Raw genomic sequence first — 17,957 nt, 5'->3', positions numbered from 1 at the left:
TGTAGTATCCCAAGAAACACTACTCATGCAGTACCTGTATACATAGTGCCCACTCATATTAGTTCTGGGCCCACCCAAAATGTCAGGTCTGGCTATGCCACTGCTCAGAAATAGGGGAAATCATTGTTACTCCTATTTTGAAGAATATAGAAGAAGCACATGATTTTTCCATCTAATTACAGACCAGTGGTGTCCTTACCTTTTTTTTTTTGTTAAACTATTAAAGGGATTAGTTACATCTCAGTTTATTGATTGTCTTGAACATTATAACATTTACATGCATCTCAATCTGGTTTTAGATCTGCACATAGTACGGAAGCTGTTGTAGGTTCTCTTTTGGACAAAGCATGTCAAATTTTTCTGAGGGTAAAACAGCTATTGCCCTTCAGTTTAATCTCTCAAATGCATTTGAGCCTGTGGATCATGATATTTAGTTATATACACTTGAGGATATAGGAATATCGGGGCAGGTTTATGACTGGTTTCATATAGAGTTAAGACGTCTGGCTGTCTTTCAGAGCAATGGTGTAACCTGTGCGGTGTCCTGCAGGACTCACCTTTGTCCCCATAGTGTTTAATGTGTTTATGTACTCATTGGGTTTAATGTGTCGGAAGCATGTTTTTTTTATTCATATAGCTATGTAGATTACATCAACATTCTGATACCTTTTACACGTTCCATTCAGTCAGAAAATTTGAATATCAAAAAGGCCATCAATTTGGTGGAAGATTGCGTATCAATACATCAATTGAAATTGAATACCAAGAAAACTAATATTATTTTGATTATCATCCCAATCCTAACGTCTTTTCTATAATTACTAACCAAACTGAATTTATGCTTGAATCAGTTATTAGAATACTGGGAATCAATTTGAATACCAAGAATACTAATATCTTAACCTGATTATCATCCCAATCCTAATGTCTTCTATAACTATTGACCAAACTGAATTTATGCTTGAATCAGTTATTAGAATACTGGGAATCTATTTGGACAGTACTTTTTCATTAGAACATCAGGTTAATCTTTTCATTGACATTTTTCATATTATTGAGAAAACTTTGTGTAATTTGTAAATTTTTTGTGGAAAAGCAGTTTGTTTTATTAATACAAGCTCTTTTATTAAGTCAACTAGAATATTGTAATATAATCTATTGAAGCTGTCCTAAATTGGTACTGAAAAAGCTTCAATCAATTCAAAACATGGCTATAAAACTCATCTTATTAAAAAGATATGACAAAGTCTCATTTTTTATAATAAATTATATTGGCTCCCAGTAGAGGCAAGGATTTTATTTAAATTAGCATCATTTTTTAAAATTAGATTTTCAAATAGTTAATATAAAGAAAAAAACTTTATGAAAAAGCAATACAGAATCTCTATCCATTTTAAAGGAAACATCAAATGTATAGATTAAACTTCTGCTTACTATGTTAGCCCACGAGAGAGGGAGATCAAGCGGGAAAATTCTAGAAGATAGAAGAAAAAGAATTATAAGAAAAGGTGAAAGACATACTTTTAAACATATTATAGCTCTAATCATGGAGTAGACAATCCAGAGTTCAAGCTGATACAGTCCCTTTCTTCTCAAGAAAGAATAGTAACTGTGAGTTCAAAACAATTTCACATTAGTCAAGGAAATCAAATCTTTAGAGGTATAACGTAACTGAAAACTGGCACCTAACGCTACAACTTTCTGGTGGTAAACAAGAAAATTCTTGTTTAGGTCTACTTAGACAAAGATTGAGGATATGACAGATAGGAGGGATGACAGTAGGACAGAGAATGCTAAGCACATGGGTAGGAATGGGATCAGAGGAACAGGTAGTCAGTTTGGAGGAGGAAAGAAAATGTGCAGTGATTTCAGAAAAGGAGGCAGGGGTTGAAGGGAGGTTGAGAGAATGGACTGAGGGAAGGAGAGATGGAGGTGACTTGATTGCGAATTCAATATTAATCTGTGTTCAACTTAATGAGTGACTAGAAGAGAGAAACTGGCTAGATCCATGTCAATCTGGATTCAGACCTGGTTATGGAACAGAAACAGTCCTCGTATCCCTGCTAGATGATCTTCACAGAAACTGAGACAGAGGATTTGCTTGGGTGTTAGTACTGCTAGATTTCTCAGCAGCTTTTGACACTGTGGATCATGATATCATGCTAACATGACTGACAGAAACAGGTATCAATGGAACAGTACTTGCCTGGTTCAGATCCTATCTGTCAGACAGTCAACAATCCATAATTTTTGGCAGCAACTCAGCCACCATGGGCACTGACTGTCATGTTTATCCACTCCTACCCTAACTGATATAAAATTTAACCATCTTTCTAACCTCATATGCATGTCTCCTTAAATTGTTCACTTTATTTTCTAACGCCTCTTACTCTCTTACCTATCTATATGTTCCATCTTTGCTTATACTCTTCACTTTCAATTAAAATGTTCTATTATGCACTATATATTTGTTACTTTATTTATTTGTTGCATTTGTATCCCACATTTTCCCACCTATTTGCAGGCTCAATGTGGCTTACATAGTACCGTAAAGGCATTCACCAAGTCCGGTAGAGAAACAAGTACAAAGTAATGTTGTAAGTTGTAAGTAGTATATTATGCTATACTTTGTATTATTTGAATATTTTTACTGCTGTAATTGCCTGTGGCTCATGTTTGATTTATTCTTACTATACACCACCTTGAGTGAATTCCTTCAAAAAGACGGTAAATAAATCCTAATAAATAAAATAAATAATGAAAGTACTCAGCCAGAGCCTGGGGAGAAAGTGAAGGGGAAGTTGGACATGAAGGTACTTTGAGGAGAGAATTCAGTGTGGCAAAGAGATGCCAAGGGTTTGAGCCATGTATGAAGTCAGCTTGGGCGGATTTCAGCCAAAGGCGTTCAGCAGATCAGGCACAGGAACGTAGGTAGCGGATTCTAGAGTCAGCCAAGGCTGGGGTTTGGTATGTCTTACAGAATGGGGAATTGGAGGAGTGAGAGTATCCAGAGCAGAGGAGAGAATAGTATTATAGGAAGAGACAGCTTCATTGACAGACTTGGATAACATAGTGGTTGACAAGAGGTTTGAAACACTGGAGGACAGAGTAGAAGAGTCAGTAGCCTGAAGATTTCTAAGTGTATTGGTGGAGATTGGGCAGGACTGGAGGGGGTGTTTAAGTGTGAAAGTTATCAGATGGTCAGAGAGGGGAAGAGCTGAGGTGAAGATCTCACATCTCATATAAACTTCATGTTCCATGAAGGACTTTTCCCACATGATAAAGGAAACATTCTGCTCACATCTATCCCAAAAGACAACAAGAAAAATACCAGTGATATCTCAAACTAAAGACCAGTTGCATCAGTACCACTAACAACCAAGACAATGGAAGGCATAATGGCCAAACAACTAACAGAATACATCAACACATTTGACATATTGCATGAATCCTAATCAGGCTTCAGACCCCACCATGGTAGTGAAACAGTGCTGATCACACTTCTGGCTAAATAAATTCAAACATGAAATCTCCTCTTACTGCAGCTTGACACAGGGGTGTGCACTGACCATTTGGGCAACCATGCAGTGCCCGAGGGCCCAAAGGCTCCAGGGTGCTCAGAGGCTCCGTCTGGATGCCCACCGCTCTCCCCACTCCCACCTAATACCCTCCTGGTGCGGCCACCACTGCTGCTGCTGCTGTTACAGCAGTGGTTTCCAAAATCAGAAAAACAGATTACGGGGCCGCACTGTTCCTGCTCATTGCTGCCGGTCCTGCTTTCCTTTGTCTTAATTTCCTGTTCCGGGGCAAAGCCGGTCAGCTGCAAGTGGGAACAGTGCGGCTCCGCGATCTGTTTATCTGTTTAACAGCAGCAGCAGCAGTGGTGGCTATTGGCGGGGGTGTATTAGGTGGGATTGGGGAGAGCCTGGTGCACCAGTGGCAGTGGGGGTGCCCGGTTGGGGGGCTGAAAAAAAGACAGACTGAGACACTGGATGAAGGGGGGAGGGAGACAGATGCTGGATGAAGAATGGAGTGGGGAGGGGGAACAGATGCCAGATGGAATGGAGGAAAGATTGGACAGATGCTGGATGGAGGGGGAAGGGAGGACAGATGCTGAATGAGAGAGGAGTCAGATGGAAAGAGGGAGATGAGGGACAGACATTGGATGAGGAGGAGAGAAGGGACATATGCCAGATGGAAATGGGGAGAGGAGGGACAGACACTGGATGAGGGGGAGAGAGGGGATAGATGCTGAATGGAAGGGGGAGAGAGGATGCTGATGTTGGATGGAACTGGGGAGAGATAGGGACCAGATGCTGGATGAAGAAGGGAGAAAAAGAGATCTGGATGGAAGTTAGGAGAGAGAAGGGTCAGATGCTGGATGGAAATGGGGGAGAGAGGGGGCAGATGCTGGATGAAAAGCGGAAGAAAGGGGCAGATGCTGGACAGAAAGGGGCAGACTCTGGATGGAAAGGGGGTAGAGGGGGGGGGGGGGGGCAGACGCTGGATGGAAAGGTGTTATGACCCGGTAGTGGTGAGCCCCTGTGCCCCGACTGAGCACGGCAGAGATGGAGTGACACCGCACTCGGTCAGGCAGCCAGACAACCCCTAGCTTCACCTGGGAAGCGACCACCATTCACTGGGAGTTGAGCCCCCAGCTGCAGGCGGCCACTAGGACTTCAGGAACCGGCGGGGTTGCACAGCCGCTGACCAGGATAGCAGGAAACAGACACAGTCCAGAACCAGTACTCCAACAGGCAAAGAAATAGTCAAATCAGTCCAGAGTCAAGGCAGACAGCAAACAAGCGAAATCCGAGATAACTAGCCAAGGTCTGATACACAGGAAAAACAGGAACAGAAGGAAGTCGGTGAACAGCACTCCGACAGCAACTCCTCAGAACAAATGAGGCCGAAGCAATGAAGACTTGGAGGCAGTGCTTTAAGTAGTGAAGAAATCTGAGCAAACCAAACTCAGGTGAAGCCAACATGGCTGCCCCCATAGGAGATCCTCCCAAGACCTTCCTGATCTCGTTTATACAAGATGGCCGCCCCTCCTGAGCTAGCCAAGATGGCCGCTGCCCGTGCTCTAAGCCGGATGACGGCTGCCAGACTTGGGAAACTGAAACCGACCCATCCTGGAGAAACATCAAAAAGCCGGCTAGCTCTGCCGGACCGCACCTCGCTGGCGAATCAGACGCGCAGGCCTGGAATCAGGTGAGGAACGTAACAAAAGGGGGGAGGGAGGGCAAATGCTGAATGGAAAGGGGACAGAGAGAGAAGGAGCAGATGCTGGATGGGGGGGGGGGGGGGGGGAGAGGAGCAGACTCTGGTGAGAGTTAAGAAGAGATCGAAGAAAGAAGAAACAAGAGACTTGGGACCAACACAACTAGAAAAAGTAAACGGCCAGACAACAAAGGTAGGAAAAATGAATTTTATTGTTAGTTTAGGATAAAGTAGTGTGGTAGCTGTGTTAATAAATACAGAAAATGGAAATAAGGTGCAGTGGCGTTCCTAGGGAAGCTGATACCCGGGGCGGATCGCTGATGCGCCCCCCCTCCCCCCGGCGAAAGGACAGCCCCCCCCCGGATGCAGTGCGACCCCCCCACCCCCGGCGAAAGGCTACCTCCCCCCGGTGAAAGGACACCCCCCCCCCCGGGTGCGTTTTTACCTGCTGGGTGGGGGGTGCCCGTGCGCCTGTCTGCTTCGCTCGTTCCATGCTCCCTCTGTCCCGGAACAGGAAGTAACCTGTTCTGGGGCAGAGGGAGCACGGAACGAGCGGAGCAGACAGGTGCGCGGCACCCCCCAGCGGCGTGCATCCGGGGTGGACCGCCCCCCCCCCCCCCCCCTTGGTACGCCACTGATAAGGTGATATCTTTATTGGACTAATTTTAATACATTTCTGACTAATGTTTGGAGACCCAACCCTCCTTTCTCATGTCAGAACAGAATACCTTAACAGCAGTATGCTGTCCTAACCTGAGGAAGGAGGTTTTGGCCTCTGAAAGCAAATTGAAAAATGTATTTAGTCCAATTGGTATCATCATATTTTCAATTTTTTTGTTTTATTTGTATTTGTTAACCTATAATATAGTGATTGAAATATGTCAGTTTTTGAAATTTGCATTTGCGGGGGAATAGCGGCAGCGCAGTGGGCAGGAAAGAACTGGGATGGCGGGGGCATCGACTGTGGCAGTAGGGGGGAGGAGTCGGGCAGCAGCTAGGCTTGAGGCCCAGACCACTCTCAGTGCCCGGGGGCCCAGATCACGCTCAGTCCACCCCTGGTTTGACATGTCGAGCACATTTGGCATGGTGAACCACCAGATTTGTCTATCTGTTGATGTGTGTGAGCTCTGCATTTTATTTGGAGGAACACCTCACACACAATTTTGGAAATCATCATCCTTTTGAAATTAGTCTGTTGAAGCCTCCTTTGTCATTGATGTGACCCCTGACGCAGGTGCGGTAGCACCGAAACAGGGCCCGTGTCGGGTCTTCCTTCAATCAAAGTTCACTATTAAAAGGTTTTTTTTGATGAAAGAACGTTGTTCCCTTTTTGTTTTTAAAGGCCCTTTGTGCTTGTTTTTTGCTGGAACTTTTTCTGTACTTGGTTCCCTCTCTCTTTTACATCACCTTTATCCACATCATTTATTCATGCCTTCAAAGAAATAAAGCAAATTGGTGAGGCAAGACTTCCCTTTGCTGAACCCACGCTGACTCTTTCCCATTAAACCATGTTTGTCTTCATGTTCTGTAATTTTATTCTTTATAATTTCACTATTTTGCCTGGCACTGATGTCAGGCTTACTGATCTGTAATTTCCCGGATCACCCCTAGAACCACTTTTAAAAATCGGCGTCACATCGGCCACCCTCTAATCTTCAGGTACTACAGTTGATTTTAAATCCAGGTTACATATTACTAACATCAGATCAGTAATTTCACGCTTGAGTTATTTGAGTACCCTTGGATGTATGCCATCCAGTCCAGGTATTTACTACTCTTTTAATTTGTCAGTTTGGCTCAGTACATCTTCCAGGTTCACTGAGATTTCTTTAAGTTCCTCTTCCTCCTCATCTTCCTTGAAAACCGTTTCTGGTACAGGCAGATCTCTTATATCTTCTTCCGTAAAGACAGAAGCAAAGAATTCATTCAGTTTCTCCGCTATGGCCTTGGCCTCCCTGAGCACCCCTTTTGCTCCTTTGTAATCTGACGGTCCCACGGATTCCCTCGCAGGCTTTCTGCTTCTGATGTACATGAAAAATTTGTTACTGTGAGTTTTAGCCTCTTCTGCCTCTTCATATTCTCTTTTAGCCTCCTTTATTAATGCTTTGCATCTGACTTGCTGTTGCTTATTTTCTTCATTTGGGTCCTTTTTCCATTCTTTGAAGGACAATATTTTGGCTGCAATGGCCTCTTTTACTTCATCTTTTCACCATGCTGTTGGATGTTTTCTCTTCTTTCCACCTTTGCAAATATGTGGCATGCATCTGGACTGGGTTTTCAAGATGGTATTTTTGAATAATGTTCATGCCTGATTGTGTCCTAACCTTAGCACCTAATTGTTTTAGTTTCTTTTTAACCATTTTCCTCATGTTACTATAGTCGCCCTTTTGAAAATTAAATGCAGCTACAGTAGATTTCCTTTGCGGGTTCATCCCATATAGTAGCTCAAACTTGATCATGTTATGATCACTGTTTCCCAGGGGACCCAACACCGCCACCTCTAACACTATGCCCTGCACACCACCAAGAACCAGATCCAAAATGACTCCCCCTCTTGTAGATTCCTGGACCACTTGCTGCAAGAAGCAGTTTTTTTTATTACATTTAGAAATGTTATCTCCCTGGTATTCCCTGATGTAACATGTATCTAGTCAATATTGGGGTAATTGCACAATTTCCAGCTTTCCTAATCTCTGTAAACATTTCTTCATCTGTCTGTTCTGTCCTGGCGGACGGTAGTATGGCCCTACAAGAATACTCCTTCCCTTCATACATAGAATTTCTATCCATAATGATTGCACGCTGCTATCTGTGTCATGTGGAATGTTTATTTTATTTGACTCAATTCCCTGTTTAACATATAGTGCAACCCCCCCCCTCCAATTTGATCCTCTTTATCATTGCGATACAATATCCCTGTTGACACAGGTGTCCCATTGATTGTCCTCTGTCCTCCAAGTTTCTGAGATGCCTATTATATCTACCTTATCATTTAGTGCTATATACTCTAACTCTGCTGTCTTATTTTTTAGGCTTCTATCATTTGTATACATTCACTTCAAATTGTGTTTTTTCCTTTGATCTACAAGCTGCTTAGAAATTGAAGGGGATAACGTTAATCCTTTATCCTGCTCTCACAATAAGCACACCTGGCTTACTTTCAACATTGTTGAAACCTCTCTACTGGGATTCCCTAAATGTCCTGTTTCAATAGTATCCTTCAAGGATACTCCACACTGAACAATGCACTCCTGGGCGACTGTCGACTCGCCCCCCCCCCCCCCCCCACACACACACATTGTAGTTTAAAAGCTGCTCTTTCTGCTTTTTAAAAGTTAGCGCCAGCTGCCTGATTCCATTTTGGTTTATGGTGCAGCCCATTCTTTTAGAACAGTTTCCCCCTTACCCAGAATGTCACCCAGTTCATAACAAATCTAAATCCCTAATCCCTGCACCATCGCCTCAACCAAGCATTGAGACTTCGGAGCTGTGCCTGCCTTTTGGGTTCTGCACGTGGAATGGGGAGCATCTCTGAAAATGCTACCCTGGAGGATCTGGACTTCAGCTTTCTACCTAAGAGCCTAAATTTGGTTTCCATAACCTCCCTCCCACATTTTCCCCCAGTAATATCTAAGATCCTGGCAGGCAAGTGACCAGGTAATCCTCATGTCCACCAGCCATCCTGCTACCTACATGCCTAATGATCGAATCACCAACTACAACAGGGATGGGAGAGCAAGGGGGTGGAGGGAGGAGTAGGCAGGATGAAAGTTAAGAGCAGTATCAGAGTTGTTTGAGGAACAATATTCCTTCCTTCAATCCTTTTTCCTGCCGTAATTGCCCATCTTATCCTAATTCCACATTGTACCTCTCTTCCTGATCTGAGTTCTCTCTTCATCCCTAAAATTCCTCTCTCCTTTCAGTTCTGAAATCCCCTCTTCCTTTTTCCCCATCTAGAAGATCCTGCCCCATGCCTGACATCCCCTTTAGTCCTTTCTCCTTTCCCCATGCCTGATATCCCCTTTAGTCCTTTCTCCTTTCCCCATGCCTGATATCCCCTTAAGGTCCTCTGTTTGTTTTGATATTTAAAATTCCTTTTTGGTTCCCGAAAAAGTAAAATATACTGTAATATAAAACTATTCAAAATTCAATGTGCAAGTATATGCAAATTGGCTATAATTGCAGCAGAATTTTCTGATTCTTGACACAGGATCTATTTCTGAACTGCTGTAGGAAACCAGGAGCTGATATGGTACTACAATATAATGTACTATAAATATACATGTATTTTCTTAATAATCTGTTAATCATATAGCACAGTAATTTAGCATGGCCCTTCAACAGTACTCATAGAATTGCTTATGTTGTGAAATAATAATGCATGTATAGCTTTTTGATATTGCTAGAAATCAAAATTACTTTATAAAAGAAAGAAAAAATGTGTCTGATAGGTTTTACTGAGTATAATCCTTATCAGATGTTCGCTCAAGAAACTTTACTCTGGTAGGATCCTTGGAACGTAGCTTATGGTACAAAAAACCTACATATTGAGGAAGCTAGAGAGGTTTGTGTTCAGAAAAGTTGCAAAGAAGGAATGCTATTTGGATAAATTTAAGACAGCTGTTTTTCCAACCAGTCATCCAGATAATTTTAGCTGGTCAGCCCTAAATGTCATGGCTGGTGAGGTAAAGTTTGTCTCCTGAGAACACCCTCAGTGTTGCCAGTGTGGGTAGGGGGGGGGGGGGGGGGGGACAAAAATGCAGGGATTTGTTCAGCTAATTCCAAAAGTTAGTTGGATAAACCCATTGAATATTGGCCTCAGAAAAGTTTGCATAAAAATGATGTATGATTACACACACACGCAATTATACAGATTATTCCTAGCTATGTAATGTGGTGTGGAGGATTGACTTAGTGCAGTGATTCCGAAACCTGGTCCTGGAGGCACCGCAGCCAGTCAGGTAGGTATTCAGGATATCCACAATGAATATTTATGAGAGAGATTTGCATGCACTGCTTCCACTGCATGCAAATCTATTTCATGAATATTCATTATGGATATCCTGAAAACCTGACTGGTGCGTTGCCTCCAGGACCAGGTTTGGGAACCACTGGCCTAGTGGTTAGAGCACCCATCCAGAGACAGCTGGTTCAAATCCCACCACTGCTCCTTGTGATCTTGGGAAGTCACTTAACCCTCCATTGCGTCAGGTACAAAATTAGATTATGAGCTCTCCAGGGACAGGGAAATACTCAGTGTACCTGAATGTAACTCACCTAGAACTACTACAGAAAAGGTGTGAGCAAAATCCAAATAAATAGATAAATAAATGCTCACTAAATTTTATTATGTTATTACCTTGTGGTTGGGGTGGAACATCGAGTTTAACCAGCTAAAGTTAATTGCCGTCACAGGTGTTTAACGTAATCTGTAGCTGAATATGCAATAAGTGCACTAGCACTATTTACTTAGTTTAGGCATATCTTATTTATTTATTTGTTTATTTCCAGCACTTGTTATACCGCCAGTGATCCCTGAGGCAACTATGCGGTTTATAATTTCTATTACAGGTACTTTGCACTGTCCTGAATGGGCTCACAATCTAAGTTTTATATATTGTACCTGGGGCAATGGAGGGCTAAGTGACTTGCCCAGAGTCATATGGAGCTGCAGAGACCTTAAAAAAATGTATGAATTATCCCTTTAGTGGGTGAAATATTTTGACTCACCTTGCTTCTCCCCACCTAACCTGTTCCACAAATATATGGATAATATTAGCCATTCAGCAATTTGAATGGCCCAATATTGTCTGTTTATTTTTTGAAAATACAAGAATAGTTTAATAATTCATTTAATGACCACTAGTGCCCCCTACATTTTCAAATAAGTGCATTTAAGGCTAACAATAATGATTTTTTTTCATAGAAAAGTTTAGCAGCTTTGCAGAAGCAATTTTTAGAATTCACGCAAAGACTGCACACAACAGAAGTGGAGCGCCGTTCACTGCGTATGGAGCTTTCAGAGCTAAAGTCTAATATGAATAATTTCAAAATGGAGAATGACAAAGTCCAGCAACTGCAAAAGGAAATACAAGCGTTAAAATATTCTGTAAGTACCTGTTTAATTTATTTAGAAAAGAATGTATTTTGCAGATATTTGACTTTCTAATTTATGAAAGAAATCTTTAAAGTATACGTAAGCCACCTGTGGGTCTAAGATCACATTTTTGGTGCTGACAGGAAAGCTGAAATATTAGCTTTTTCTTCTCAGCAATTAAAATGGAGATTGACACTGAACTTGCTACTGAGAAGAGACAACATCACTGACATTTATGGTAGAGTCAGTCTGGGTTCCAGTGATAACCATATTTATGTGGTTTAATAGAAATACTAGATCAGAACTAAACTATACTGAGCATGGCTTTTAGATTTCAAAAGAACTAACTTGAAGATAAGAAAATCCACCCAGAATTAGTCCAGTCTAGTTTTTGGGGTGCATGCATGTTCACCGTCCATACACATGTATGGATCTGAGGAAACCCCAGCCCAATCAGAATCCTCGTGTCCCCCTGACATATGCTCCAGATAAATATTTTTGCTTAAATCAACAATTCCTGTACTTGAGATAAAGAACAAAGGGAGCACAGAGTGAAATTGTGGTATTCTATTGACCTTAGATGTATTTCTATGCATGTAAAAAATCCAGTTCTGAGAGAAGATGATATCTCTGTGGCTAAGTGACATTATTTTATTCTGAGCTTGGTAATGTAAAGATTAGGGTTTAAAAGAGGAATTGTAGGATATTGATAAACACAGTTAAGAATTTTAATTTTAAAATTAAAAAAAAAAAAACAAGCAAACTTTATTAGCTAGTCTCCATACCCTTTTCCCCATAGCTTTAAAACTTGAAGTTTCTGCCACATCTTAGATTAGGGTTTAAAAGAGGAATTGTAGGGTATTGGTAAACACAGAATTTTAAAATTAAAAAAGGCAAGCTATTATAGCTAAAAGAAAATCCTTCAGAAAATGGAAGAAGGAACCGACTGAAAATAATAAGAAACAGCATAAGGAATGTCAAGTCAAATGCAAAGTGCTGATAAGGAAGGCAAAGAGGTACCTCTTCGGGGCAGGAAAGAGCCCCCTCTTTCCTGCCCGGAGCTGCTAGCTGCCCTGCATCCTCCTGTCCTGTGGTGAGTCCGGCTCTTGGCGTTTCAAAATGGCCGCCGAGAGTTGAAGCAGCCTCGTGAGACTTCAACTCTCGGCAGCCATTTTGAAATGCCGAGAGCCGGACTCACCACAGGACAGGAAGATGCAGGGCAGCTCCGGGCAGGAAAGAGGGGGCTCTTTCCTGCCCCAAAGAGGTACCTCTAGACCACCAGGGATTGGGATAGCAGAGTAAGGGGAGGGGGATAGTCGCGTTTCGCCGGGGGGGGGGGGGGGGGGGGGGGGGGGTCGCGTTGCACCCGGGGGGGGGGGGGGAATGCGCATCGGTGATCCGCCCCGGGTGTCAGCCCCCCTAGGAACGCCACTGCCATTCTGGCAAACAACATTTATGAAAACAGTAAGAACAATTACTAACAGACTTACTATTGAATAACAGAAGTTGGAGGGCTAGAGATTTCAGCACAGAAATGACACACTAGTGGACCACCTCACCTTGGTCACTTATACACAGTGCATTTTTTCTAGCAAAAAAGGTGCCGGTACTCAAGTGCTAGGCCACCCTTCAGGTTTGGGGTGATCACTGAGGGTCCCACCCCACAATAGCCAGGACCTGTCAACCAGTCACAGAATCTATGACACAGAATTGGTGTGTAGAGCCTGAGCTCTTTCATTAAAACTTGGGGTCCATGGGTCAATTTTAGCAGACAATGGAAAAGGTGCCGGTACTCAGTACCCCCTCAAAAAAAGCCCTGCTTATACAGAACACAGACAGGCTCTCTTCAAATACAGAATATCTGATTAGAAATTTACAGGCACTGGGGCAAGAAGATTAAATATGCATTTACTCCTATACAGAGCAAATATAAAAGTATGAGATGCATATTCTTAAGGCTGACATGTTTCAGTTCTTATGCTGAAAATAAAGTTCTTATTTCTGCTGGACTGCAGTTCAGTTTCCATTTCTTTTCTACTTTTCTTTACTTCTCCCCTATATCTATCTATCTTTCATGTTGCTCTGTGTGTTTATTTCTTCTGCTTCTATCCACTCATAGCTAGCTTTAATCCCTTCTCCCTGTCTCATTTTCCAATTCTCAATCTCCTCCTTTAAACTATTACCTACCTTCCGGCTTTGCATCTCTGACCGTCTTCCATCCCTTACCAGTCTTCTCTATTTTTTCTTTGTTCTTATTCCTGCTTTAGACTTTTCCCCCCTTTGTCTTTTATACATTCCCTATTCTCCCATTCCTATCCTCTGTACTCTTGCCTCCCTAGACCTCAATTATCTTCTCTCATCCCCTAACTGTAATATGTTATATCTGGCTTACTTAATGTTCTGATAAAAACCTTTACAGCTGGTCCAGAGTGAGGCAGCTTGACTTATTAGCAGTACTAAGAAATCTGATCATATTATGCCAGTACTTAAGGAAGTGTACTGACTGCCAGTAACATTTCAAGAGTAAATTTAAAAGTATATGTCTAGTTTTTAAATAATTATATGGCACAGTGAAGGCAGAGTTGCATTCCCTGTGGCAGTGCTACCTATTCAGCAGTGCTTTATGATCTAGCTAAGAAGAGTTACTAATGATACCTTTGGTTGCTGTTACTCATAAAATGATTACATGTTGTGGAACAATATCAATTCTAGGTCCAAATGAATAGAATTTTGGAGGGATATATATATATATATATATATATATATATATATATATATATATATATATACACAGTGCAATCCGCTTAAGTGCAAGGGTCTGGGACCAAAGAAATGCATGCAATTAACCGGAGCGTGCACAACTGTTGTGACCCACAGAAGCTTGACATCTGATAAACATATGTACAGTACTGTTTATTATTATACATACAGTATACAGTCTCCCCTAACTGACGTTAGGCTTACTTGAAGTAATCAGTTATAGTCCTTTGTACACTATTGGGTCTGTGAGTTCCATAGACTACGTTTGCCAGACGGTAAAAACTGTCATAGTACTGACATCCAGTGGCCTCCAGATAGGCCCGCATGGTGTTGAGGGTCTCCAGCGCTCTTGCAAAAGTGACAGGAGGAGGTTGTTGAATTTCGTCAGCATGTGCCTCGCTGCTCATTTCATCCTCTGTTTCATCATCAGCCATTGTTGCCTGCGTGTAGGCGCATATCTCGACATCAGTGCTGTCGTCAGCTGTTGTAGATCTTAATCAACAGCTACGTAGCGATGAAACTTCTCTTCAGTAACACCGGCTGGGATGTCAATAACCTGTTCATCTGACACGTTTGCAACAGCTGCATCTGTTTCGTCCCTCTCCACATCCCTATCAAAGCTGCCCGCTTGTAGCAGTTCACAATGGTTGCCTGTGTAACATGATTCCAGGCTTCTTTCTGCATATGTAGGGAATCCAGCAGTGATAGATTACGAGCCAGTTCAACAGCATGTTTATCCTTGCTAGTCTGGTCATCCATAACGCTCATCAGACGACATAGCACAAGAGCCCGATAATGTTGTTTGAAATTAGCTATTATGCAATGTGCACAACTTATAGAATGCTATCTGTTATGCATGTTGCACTGCATACTTAGAGAGCCAGCGTATCTCACAAGCTGCATTATTTGTGAAAAGATAATGCCAGCTCCTATCTGGAGTTCCACATTTTGTCGCATGTCCTATGCTCTGGAGTGTGTTGACTTTCAGAAAAGAACTTAGTGTGTTTTTCTTTGTATGCGCTTTCAGAAGATAGAAGGTATCCAGGCTTGGATCTGTTTAGTAATGAGTTGGGGGGATACCTGGAACTTGTGGGGTGGAGACCTCCGTGCAGTGGTTGTTGCCCTTAGGTAGTAGCCCAACAGTCCAGGAGTATTGGACACTCAGTCATGTATGGCGGACAGGGAGTTCCAGTTTAAGGCAGTGGTGCTGTCTCTCTACCCTTTAGTGTTTCCCAAGTCCAGTCCTGCAGTGCCCCGTGCCAGTCAGGTTATCAGGATGTACAGTGAATATGCATGAACTTGATTTGCATACACTGCCTCAATTATATGCAGATCTGTTTCATGCATATTCATTGTGGATATCATGAAAACCTGACTGGCAAGGAGTACTCCAGGACTGGACTTGGGAATCACTGCTTTACAGCTTATGCCTAGGTGTATTTTTTCTGTGTGGAATTTTCAGGTGCAATATATAGAATCTAGCTCTGAGTGAAGGAATATTTTCTCTGGTTTGTTTAAAATTTACTTCTTAGTAGCTTCATTGTTTATCCCCAAATCCTAGTATTTTTGGAACGAGTAAACAAGCGATTCACATCTACCCGTTCCACTCCACTCAGTATTTTATAGATCTCTATCATATCTCACCTCATCTGTCTTTTTCTCCTTACTGAAGAGCCCTAGCTGCTTTAGCCTTTCCTCATAGGGAAGCCATCAATCCCCTTTATCATTTTTGTTGCCTTATTGTGATTATGGTTGCTGATATTCTCTGCTCTGTGTCCTTTAAGTGTAAGTGACCTATTTGCTGCTATTTAAGGACCCCCGATGAAGGCAGGATTGCAGAAACACAGCCTGTGTTGGGTCAGATGTCAGCATATATATGTACTTTTGGACAACAAACCTTTATCTTGTTCCAGCTGACATTGTGTGTGTGTGTGTGTGTGTGTGTGTGTGTGTGTGGCATCTTCCACCTTTGTTGTGTTGCTGATGTATACCACCCAGTCCAGGCAATTTGCTACTTTTTAGTTTGTCAAATTGCTCCATTACATCTTGCAGGTTTACAGAGGTTTGTTTATTCCTCTGACTCATTATCATTGAATCCCATTTCTGGTTCTGGTATTTCTCAGTGGGGGGAGGGAAACATTCCAAGGGACATGATTTTGTGTACACTACCATTTTTCCTGGGAGAATACATTTAGGAACTGCCCGCATAATAAAATGGATTCAGTGCAGTTATTTTACACATTTACATGTTGGGAGAAACTGATAATTACTTCAAATATTTTGCTCTGTCAAGTATTTACTGGATTTTGCTGCATTTGAATTTAATTTCCAAACAATTTTTTTTCCCATTTCAGAAATCTGTTCCCTTTGAAAAGTTTGGAAGTGCATGTGAGGAGTTAAACAGTGCATTATATCGAGAGCAACAGGCACAAATACTTTTAATTGAACAAGCACAACAGCTGCAGAAACTTAATTACAGACTAGAACTGCATTCCACTGAGGAAGCCGAGAAGGAGCAAACCCTAAATGAGGCTGTAAAGGTAAAAACTAAAATATACTTATATTACTATTTAGCTATTTTCCCTCGATTAAACACCAACATACAGAGTTGAAAGTTCATTGAACCACTCAATGGTAATTCTGTTTAATAGTTTTTTTTTGTTTTTTTGTTAAATACTTGCTTGTGACCCCAAATTAAAAGCATCCATTGGACATAGAGGACAACATTGTGGGTAAGGGAAGAGCCTGTTTTAAAAGATGGTTTCTTCCTTAATGAGGGTAGAACCAGGCTGCTGAAGCTAATGTTTAACATGGAAATAGAGCAGCTTTTAAACTAGAATGCAGGGGAGAACCAACAGTCGCTCAGGAACATTTGGTTCAGAATAAGGTATATTTGAATGATGTTATCAAAATAGGGAAGTTAGGATATTCTGATAGGTTGCAACAAAGGCAAAAGCAAACCAGGTGCTTTTAAGGGGAGTGAACTGAGTAAAGATTGTAAATTATCACTGTCAACTGCTAAGCAGGTTGGGGAGAGAAACAAAAAGCATACATTAAATTGTGTGTATCAATGCTAGAAGCCTATAAAAACAAGAGAGTTTACAACACTGATGTAAAAGGCATTTCAGGGGCCTGGTGGAAGGAGGATAACTAATGGGATATTGATACCATAGTACAAATTATATTGCAGCACTAGGGTGGATCTAATTAGTCCATCAATTAGTGAAGGGGTGGTGCTAAAGGGTTAAATTGAGTATTGAGTCAAACAGAATAAAGTTTCTGCAGAAAATAGAATGCACTGTGGAATCATTATGGTTAGAAGCTCCACATGTAGCAGAGCAGGTGGGGGGAGGCAGGGCTGGTGGTTGGGAGGTGGGGCTAGTGCTGGGCAGACTTCTACGGTCTGTGCCCTGAAAATGGCAGATGCAAATCAAGGTCAGGTAACACAGAAAAGTAACACATATGAGTTTATCTTGTTGGGCAGACTGGATGGACCGTGCAGGTCTTTCTCTGCCATCATCTACTATGTTACTATGGAGCTCATTTTCAAAGCACTTAGACACACAAAATAGCATAGGTTACTATGGTACTTTATATGTCTAAGTGCTTTGAAAATGAGCCCCTATGTTACTATGTGTGAAGGAAAAGAGAATAGTGGTAGGGATATACAACCATTCACCTGATCAAAATGAACAGATGATGAAATGTTAACAAATTAGAGAAGCTTACAAATTTGGCAACAAAATTGAGTTATTGCAATTACTTTCTGTGGAGGTAAAGTTTCTAGATAAATGTCTTCTTTATGGAGCTGCTGGTTGAAGAAATGAAGAGTGGCAGAAGTATTTTAGACCTAGTTCTTAGTGGAACACAAGGTTTT

The 17,957-nt window shown here is 41.9% G+C and overlaps 1 protein-coding gene across 1 annotated transcript in view; it reads left to right on the top strand.

Moving 5' to 3' along the window:
* Nucleotides 1-17,957, top strand: part of CCDC171 (coiled-coil domain containing 171) — a 665,674-nt gene that overhangs the window by 378,931 nt on the left and 268,786 nt on the right. Inside the window, 2 exon segments of the mRNA XM_030194229.1 lie at nt 11,150-11,332; nt 16,435-16,620. Of these exon segments, the coding sequence (XP_030050089.1) occupies nt 11,150-11,332; nt 16,435-16,620 (369 nt within the window).

This window comes from Microcaecilia unicolor, chromosome 2 (assembly GCF_901765095.1).
Source record: "Microcaecilia unicolor chromosome 2, aMicUni1.1, whole genome shotgun sequence".
Lineage (NCBI taxonomy): Eukaryota > Metazoa > Chordata > Amphibia > Gymnophiona > Siphonopidae > Microcaecilia > Microcaecilia unicolor.
This window is presented reverse-complemented; position numbering and strand designations above follow the sequence as displayed.